Genomic DNA, 9,568 nt, shown 5'->3' with positions numbered 1-9,568 from the left:
CCAATTTCGGTCAAATTTGGGAGAGGAATTGAGATGTATATCACAGAGATATAAGTGTAAAAATGAATAATCAATTGGACGTACAGTCCGAGTTTAGCCGCCATCTCAATCTTACCACCTTGGTGCGTGAATGAGGGTTCAAATAAGCATGACGGTCAGTAGCAAAATATATGAAGCCGACGCCAAACGAAAGTAATGTTTAATGTTTTGCGTAGCACGGGTAATTTTGAATCGCACGGCTCAAAATAGAAGAGGCCTACGTTCCTATTTTTAGAATTGCGTTTTTTAAAGCTTGGCATTGCGAGGTGCCTTTGATTGTAGTTATACAAAGGTTGATTATGTCATTTTAAACGATTTTGGAGACTCACCATATCGTTATAGTCCATTTCGCAACATACAGTCATGCATTTGAAAATAGCCTTGCAATGTTGTTTCCATTGTAAAAGGTTTCGTCATAAAACTATCTTGTCGAAAGTACACAACCACCTATTGACTTTCCATAGACCATTTTGTGTTTGAGGATGAAGGTTCCTCGTCATCCGTTTCGACAGTCCGATCACACAGAAACGGATAGGTGCTGCGTTTGGTGACTGGACCAATATTTCTTCATTTGGATTATCATGAATACCCCTTTCATTTTTCAGCTACTTGAGGTATGTGATAGATCAATGGATATGTCGTATAAGCAGCTTGTGTATACATGACTTGCGATGCTTTTTCCAGACGAAGATCCTTTTTGATTATGCTGCATTCTGTTGCCTGGGGCACGTGGATGATTTTTGCCACTGACTTTATATTCCTGGATTCTCATCTGTTACCAAACGCAGCACTTTGCTTAACACGGCTGGGGTACTACTTGTTGCAGGTCTCTTTCTGGATCGTCCTTGTTTCCCAAGCTGATCCATATGTCATTAAGTTTGATATTTTGAGTCAGGAAGGACTGTTACATACACTTTCCAAAAGCGATCGAATTTCGGCGGCATCACACTTAGGTGAAAATGCTAAACAATGTAAAAATGCAAATCTGATACATGCCTTTCCACTGCGACTTTATATCTGCCATGGTTGTTACGTGAGTTGCTGATTTGCTTATTCAAGATCGTTTTGATATAACGTATTCAACCCTGTATATAGCTTAAGCTATATTTATCTGCATCTTACTTATGTTGGAAATTAAGTTCAGACTTCTTTTTCTCTCCTGCATTTTGGCTGTACTGTAATAACCTCTTTAGTTTACATGTCTACTGGCCCCCCAGTGGCACAGCGGTATGTCTGCAGACTTACAACGCTAGAAACCGGGTTTCGATACCAGTGGTAGGCAGAGTACAGATAGACCATTGTGTAGCTTTGTGCTTAACTTCAAACAACAACAACGTATGCTATAAATATAAATCTGCTCATAAAAAATTATGTCTAGGAAATCCCTTCTGCTGTCAATATAACAAGGCGGGTCAAAAATACTGCAGCATATTTTTATTATTATTACTTGGATTAATTCTATATGTTTGTTTTTCTGGTGTGTAGGCTAAACTTTAAGATACTCTTGAGAGAAAATGTGTATTCTACCTCATCGTCCTCAGGTAGAATTTTCAAAAGTCCTTTCAACTCTTCAGTGCCCAAATATTTGTTTGTTCCTTCCAATATATCTTCAATTATAACTTCATGCGAGCTGTAAATAATAAATTACTTTATTATCAACAAATAAAGACATAACTGGCACTAATAAAGTATTAAATTATATTATCAACCATACAAGGATGACTTTGCAATAATATAGAATTTAATGAAAATGAAATATATGTTAAAGAAAGGAAAACAACAACAACATATGATAGAGGTAAAGAAAGTTTTTATTTTAACAAAGAATATCTTCACATCACAAATCTTCATTAAAAAAACTTGAAGAATATACAAAAAACAAGTTTTTATTTCTGTAGTAGAATTCATATTCCGTACTCTAAACGATTTGCTATTCTTAATCAAAACTAAAAGACAACTGCTATTATTCATTTTTAAGAATCCAGTCAGACCATAATTCCCCTGCAATTTTCTTTTAAACGATTGTTTTGTTTTACATAACAGAAGTATCATGAAATTAATGAAAACACCAAACAAACACACAAATTAGGGAATACTACAATTTGTTGTGTTGTTTTAAATAGTATAAGAAGTAGATGATATCTTTCATCACCATTAATTCACCTGATCTTGATCTGACATCACTAATATTGTACATGCATAATTTTCTTTTTAAGAAATCCAATACGAATACGGAGTATTAACAATCACTTACATACATCATAGAACATATCGTGGTCGTAACTGCTAGACGAAAATTTGTAATAATTAATTTTTTGCTTTCATAAAGAAACTTTTTGTGTACTTATTTGCTAGGTTGTTTTTTTTACGTTCAAATCTACACAATAGTCTATCCGCGCTGTGCTCACTGAGAGCACACTGCTAGAAATACAGTCAGCTCAGTGTAAATATGTTTCAGTCATTATATTTTGTTGTATCTAATAACGATAAATGTAGTTACAATTTCTCTGTACAAGTTTTAAGAATGAATATAATGTGATGACCTGGAATCACCATTTAACCAATTTAGATATTAAACATAGAAATGAAAGTGATTAATCGGGTGGAAAACGAAGTTTTACAATTAATATTAAAGACATGCTAACACCAAAAACTTTAGTTACGGACGTTTCGGAGTTGCTTCAAATTCCATGATGAACGTTAAAACCTCAAAATTAATTCAAAATATTCTAATTAAAAAACAACAACATTAATCAATAAGCGAGTAGCTTTCTTATACAATCAAAAGTTTAGAAAGAACAGGTTTTTAAACAATAGCAATATAATGGAACGTACGATAAAACGTGCGACATATGTGTAATAATATTGTTAAGAGAAACAAATTATAAACAAAGCCTTAAATATAAGTATAAACACCGCCTCTTTAAAATAATAGTAATGATTAAATAAAAAACACCGAAAATTTGGAATTCATTAAATTAGTGACAACAAGGAGGAGTTGATGTTATTATTTAGTTTTGGGTGATCATTGAAAATGGAGAGGCTTTCTTTAATAAAGAGTTCGTAATCTCTGGTTCCGAAGTCAAGAATTTTTAAGTTTTCAAAAAGTATTGGGTGGTTGTTATTCTCATTGTGTAATCGGATACTAGACTCGGGGGGGGGGGATTAGTTAACGTAGGGATGGGTAGGGTGTCTTTGGTTTTAAATATGTTTCTGATCCTGAATGTTGACTTAAATACTAAACATAGCTTAATTTGTGGATAATACAGGGGTTTTCCTAGTGTGCAGTTGATCACAAATTGTGTACCTGTAAAAATATTTATGTAGTTGAAAATTCACCCATATAAGTAAGTTCAAGTGGATAATTATTTAACAAAAACATATTAAAGATTATAAAATTCCATTCCAGAGTTGATAAATAAATATATTTACTAGAATATTCTTCATTTTTTGGATCATTTGTTACTAGGCCTGTATATTTGAGGTGCAATAAGGCATCACGTATTAAAAAATGATGACGTTAAAATATAATTGTGCAGTTGAAAAAAATCCTTAGGATAATATGTTTGATTATTTTTTTTTAATTTGTGAATTCAGTTTACAACTTTGTACATAAAAGAAGTGACAAGAAGTAATAGATATTTCAGGACAGTGTGTGTGGCTTCTTGATAGTTTATATTTTTATTTGTTAAAAATGTTCGTGTAATAATGTAAGAAATTAAAGGGATAACCATTACTTTGTAATATAATATGAATTTTTTGAAATTTCTGAGTGAAGACAGAAGTAGTCACAACAGATATTATACGCTCTGTTTATAAGTTTTAGAACAAGGTTATGTTTGAAACTATCAAACTGAGTGTATAAACCATAAATGTTTTCTTGCGGTAAACAGATGTGGCAGCGAGACTGTATATTTTATTTAGTTGGGCATCTAAAATAGGCTAAGTTACTGTGTTCTTTCGTCTCACATGTAAAGTTTATATGTGAATGTTGTGAGTTTAGGTGTTCTAAAAACTTCTTGTCGTGATCAGTGTTGTGAAAGAGTAGAAAAATATCATCAACGTTCCTTCTATATAATACTGGTTTGTAATAAATGGAGAAATTATCCAGCCATTGACTGGATAACATAGTAATAACATTGAAAAATTCGGACCGTCTAGCTGGGCATAAAGATGACCATTAAAATATTATTACACGTATGTCGCTCGTTATAATTATTGTCAATCTCACCTTTGTTTCGTTCAATTCTATTGTTGCCTCACACTTTAAACTATTATAGGCTGTTAACATCCAAAAATAGAAATAAATCTATATCCATTTAATAAAAAGATAGTTGGGTATACTCTTGTATACCACTAGGAACTCTGACTTCACGTTTTTCTATTCAAAAATGGGACAAACAACGAGAATTTAATCATGTTTTACCTAAAATAAAGTAAAATATGAAGGCATATAAAAAGATAACATATCATCTTTTTCATTACTTTACATACATCAGTCATAAAACTTTTATTTACCTTTAAGTTGTACGTTTTAAATTATATTTAAAACTATTTTTGAATAAATAGTCTTATATTTTCGAATTTTAAACCTTCAATTATAGAATCCTTCTAAATTCACTTTATATCTTAATTTTTTCATAATACCGAAAACAAATCTTAGCACCGATTGCGAGGGATTTTTATAATATATGTGTGGATTGAAAAGAAGGTATTGTAATTGGCTGGTTGGTCTTAATCGTGAATGGCGGAGCGCGTGTATTGCTGATCAAAGGTAGCCATAAAATGCTTGTTTCTGTACTTGGACGATGTGTAGAGGATTCTGTGCTCTTTCTTTTTCACTAACTCTTTCGCTGAAGAAGTGAAACGTCTTGGGTTATGATTTATTTTCAGTTACCCGAGAGAAATTGAAGGTTTTAAAAAATTATAATTATTGATTATTATTTCGGGGTAACTATGTCCTTTGACCCCCGTTTTCATACGACACTGATTTTATTGGTTTATTTGCATATTTGTAATAAAATTTAGCGTACTCAGTATTCCTCTGCTTAGTCTTTCAAGAAGATTATCAAGCAATTTCGGCACTATTTGATCTCAGTTACAGATAAATAATCTTCTGCTCAGAGATATAATTAAATGATCCGTAAATGTGATAATTTTAATGCAAACAGCTTTGGAAAGCATTACTGATATAAATACTTAGAATGATAGTTACATTCATACCTACATATGTAAAATATACATTTAGACTTATTAACGTTCTACTTAGAAAGTATTAGAGTTTTCGGCAGATTAATCAGATCGAAACAGTCTACAGGATAACAAGTAGATTCGAAAAAACTGATCTATTATTATTGAGCTATCATAATCTATCCTAGTTTAAAACTTTAGTAACTGTATCATTTTTATGCTCTTGTTCTCTTCAAAATCACTGAACGATTTGTACACCGAGGGTCAGCTACATTACATATCTCACACCCTTCAGTTTTATGTAATATAGTGAGGAGTGAGTTGAAAAATCAATTGCTAAATTTGCTCAAATTTTCTTGAATAAGCACTCATAGTATACAGCATTGCAGATAAACGGTTTAGCAAGATTATTACAAATATTTTTCAAAATCTTTACAGTTACGGTTTGGATAATCAATAAAAGCTAACTCCAATGGAGTTATGACCTGCGACTTCGTAAACAACCATCTAGATAAAATAAACACTGATACAGGGGAAGACACTTACCTGCGAAATTGTTTTAGAAAAACGTTAACATTAAGACTCCTCTTACTGTCTAGAAGATTAATCTAAAAAAAAAATATATATACATTGTTGACGGTTGCTGCTATAAAAATGCACCATAAAAACTAAATACATTAATAATATGCTCTAATCAAGATATTGAAATGATATTGTCTTGAAATATATGAACAATAAGATAAGTAAAGTATATGAGAGCCCTGAAAACAATTACTATATAATATATAAATTTAACATGATGTTGTTGTCAATTCCTGTTAAGAAGGTACAGCATATAAAGTACGTTAAAACAAAATTGAAGCAGGACAAAATTTTCATTATTTCTCAGACTTTCTAATGTATTTTAATCTTCCAATGAGATAATCAACTACATCAACTAAATAATGAATCAAACAAATTATTGTACTTCTACCAATAAAGTTTTATTTAATTTTACATTTCTATTGCTTAATATTTATGTATTCAGATGAAACTGAAAGAAGGTTACACAATAATATGTTAACATAAACGTACATTAATTATTAATATTATCATATCTATGTGGATACTCGTCCATAAGCTTCAGTGTTTTAAATCTATATCGTGAAGATTAAAACAATAACATATCTTTATTCATTTAATATTGGTAAAACGAAATGTTTCGCGGCGAAAATCAATAATATTATAAACAGCAGGTGGTTGAAAATATTATGAATATAATTTTGTATGATTACAGCCTTCGTAGTATACAGTACACTGAATAAAAAAAAATAGAGAGTGTCCCAGAAGTCTTGACCCATAGGGAAAAATATACATTATATTGTTAGAGTTAAACAAACACATTTCTAATGTTAGTTGTACATATTTCAGAAAACAAATATCCTGATGGTATACCAAGAACTGATTTGTGTATGGTTGTTAATGGAATGCAATTGGAATAATAAATAAATTAAGAATAAATAATGTATTTTCTCCTATAGATTCAGACGTTTTGGACACCCTGTATTTATAACACCGAAAGAAACTTTACATGAATATATTCTTGTCAGTTTGTTTTTATTTCTTTGGCAATTTAAGTATATGCTTCATTTACATATTTACATGCTTCATATTAAACCCAATTACTTATACTCTGAAGTCGTTTTAAATGTCTGAATTTACATAAATCGTCTTCTCCTTACGCTAGATAACATAAAGAAGGTAATGATTCGATTTTCTTTGTGTTTGAACAAACAAAGTTATTTACCGTATTTTTCCTTTGCAAACATTCACCAAAATCCTTCAGGTTCAATTAAGAATATGATAATTGTTGCTGAGAATTGAAATAATCTACGATGATGACAACTGATACATAAATTTTGTTATTAAATGTTCTCTGTATTTTATAGATTAACTAATAACCTAAACGCGTTGTTTTATATTTAATTACTATCCTTTTTTGAAATGTTGGTTTCCGATGATACAGGGTTCAAAAGAACAAGTAACAGAGTGCTAAAATATCATTGGTAAGAAGTTTTAACACAGGTCTAGCGTATGTTTTTTTTTAATATTATGGTGATATAAGTTTTAGAAGACACTCTCATTTGTGATAATGCTGAAACATTCTTAAAATTCAACACTGGTGAAGGTTCTGGACTTTGAAAGTACCGAAAATGACTTCGAAAGTTATGTAGATGTTTACATTTATAAACACGTATATACATGCATATTGCAATATATATATTGCGATGATCCTAACCTTAATTATATACTAATTTTGCTTCAGAAACACTTACTTCTTGAGATTCTTTTTTCTTTTGACTGGGACCGTCTGTAGCATTTTCATTGCTGAGAATAAGATTTTCATTGTCGTATCTTGAAGTACTTTTTTGTTTTTGGCAAAATAAGCGTTCCATCATTTCAAAATCAAGTGTATTAGATGTTACTTCATGGCTTGAGGCAACTAAGGTCCACAGATTTTTTTGTCCAGTTATTTTCTGAGTTGGTATTTTATTCCAGTTTAGTGAAACCATTTTGTTTTTCGGTTTTGGAATAGTTTGTTGAGGTAGGGTGACCTGATGCATTGATAACATACCGGGTAGAGGTGGAGGTAGAACACCTAATGATGGCGGAGGAGGTAGAACAGACAAACCTAAAAATGGTGGCGGAGGTGGACCTTTTAGTGATGGTAAAGGAGGAGGTGGAGGAGGAAATTTTGATGGTAATAATGGAGGCGGAGGTGGTGGAGAAACCGATGATGATGATGATGTAGAAGGATGTGGAGGTAAATGTAATGATGGTATTGGTACAGAAAAAGAAGGTTTTGAACTTTGAGAGTCTGGTTGAGAAGTGGAAGATGAGGGTGAGATTGAAATTGCTGTAGAAAAATCAGTTTCATCAGTCGCTAGTAATTCTAAATGTTCTTCATCCGCGTTTGTTTGTCTTTTGGTAGATGATTCTGATAAAGACAACAAAGTAGAAGTTTGCGAAAGCGAAGTTGATGGCTGGAAATCTTCGAACGAACATTGTACCATGACTGACCTTTGATTTGTATTTTGTTTATCACTTTGAAGATTCAAGCAATTGCTTAAACAGCAGTTATTTTTCGCATTATAATAATTCCTTAAGTGTTTAACACATGCTAGTAAATTTTCAGCCTCTTCCTTTGTTTGCACTAAAATTGCCGTGTGAACCAATTTCTCAGCTGTTTCCCATATGGCTTCCTTCACTGATGTTAGAGCATTATTAATATGTAAGAAATGACGCAGGAGATTATGAAAAATTATCTCTTCAGGCGTAGACTTCACCTGTAAGATGTTAAAGAACACTCACTTATTGTTTTATTTAATAATGATCGGTGACGTCACCTGGAATTGCTAGTAGAACGAAATATTGCTTTTATTTTAGAGTATGCTAATAAAGAATTGTGTTGTAGATAAGTTTCATTACAAAGAACATACATATTTATATAGATGCACATGCGTGTCTCAGTGAGTCAGTGGTAATTTTACGTTCAAAATCAGGGGCTCGATTCCCTGCGGTGGACAGAGCGCGGATAGCCTATTGTGCACTTTTGTGCTAAAAAAAACCCAAACACAAACATATATGTATCATTATAAATAGAAATCGATTTTTTTACAGTTCAACTAGTAATAGTATTTTTATTGAATAAATGACTCCACCACTTGTAAATAGAACATGGTGATATTTTATAAAATAGGATACTGTGATATTCTAAATTTCAAAGGAAAGCTTTCCAGCTGATGACACTTCAATACTTTAACAGTTATCCATCCATCCATAAATCCATCTATCTATCTAAATTATTAATAATATAATCTGGAATCTTCGTAGTATGGAACGTTAATTTTGATGTTTGGGCATTTTTATATGACAGAACTAAAGTAGCGAGGTTTTTGCGTAATGAATTTTGCTGTGTCGTTTGTAGAATGGTGTAAAATAAACCGATGTTTTACGTGATTGTGCATAATAATATGTAAATACCCTTTGGTGTTTTTAATACCAATTAATTGACGACGTTATAGTCGGTAGAGTGACAATGTGCTGTTGTATCCGTTATATTTAAATTGAATGAAGAAGGATGTAAGATACGAAAATATCTACACATACTTTGAAACTATTTTTTGAAACGCAGAAGGAAAGAATTTGTGGAGTTTCAATTAGCTTGAGGTGTGGTGTAGTTAAAATACTACTACACACTTTTCTTCTCGGAAAAACCCTAAGGGGCAGAATAAAAAATATAATGTTTAAAAATGTAATATAGTCTCATGACTAATATAATTATTTAAATTAAGTCGTT

General features: G+C 31.5%; 1 protein-coding gene across 1 annotated transcript in view; it reads right to left on the bottom strand.

Moving 5' to 3' along the window:
* Positions 1-8,282, bottom strand: part of LOC106457567 — a 29,263-nt gene extending 20,981 nt beyond the window's left edge. Inside the window, exons 1-3 of the mRNA XM_022383737.1 lie at positions 7,545-8,282; positions 5,776-5,837; positions 1,567-1,669 (exon numbers count right to left, since the gene is read on the bottom strand). Coding sequence (XP_022239445.1) covers positions 1,567-1,669; positions 5,776-5,837; positions 7,545-8,282 — 903 coding nt within the window. The remainder of the gene's footprint in view (positions 1-1,566; positions 1,670-5,775; positions 5,838-7,544) is intronic.
* Between the last annotated feature and the right edge of the window lie 1,286 nt (positions 8,283-9,568).

The sequence above is a fragment of the Limulus polyphemus genome, unplaced genomic scaffold (genome assembly GCF_000517525.1).
Source record: "Limulus polyphemus unplaced genomic scaffold, Limulus_polyphemus-2.1.2 Scaffold17, whole genome shotgun sequence".
In the NCBI taxonomy this organism is placed as follows: domain Eukaryota; kingdom Metazoa; phylum Arthropoda; class Merostomata; order Xiphosura; family Limulidae; genus Limulus; species Limulus polyphemus.
This window is presented reverse-complemented; position numbering and strand designations above follow the sequence as displayed.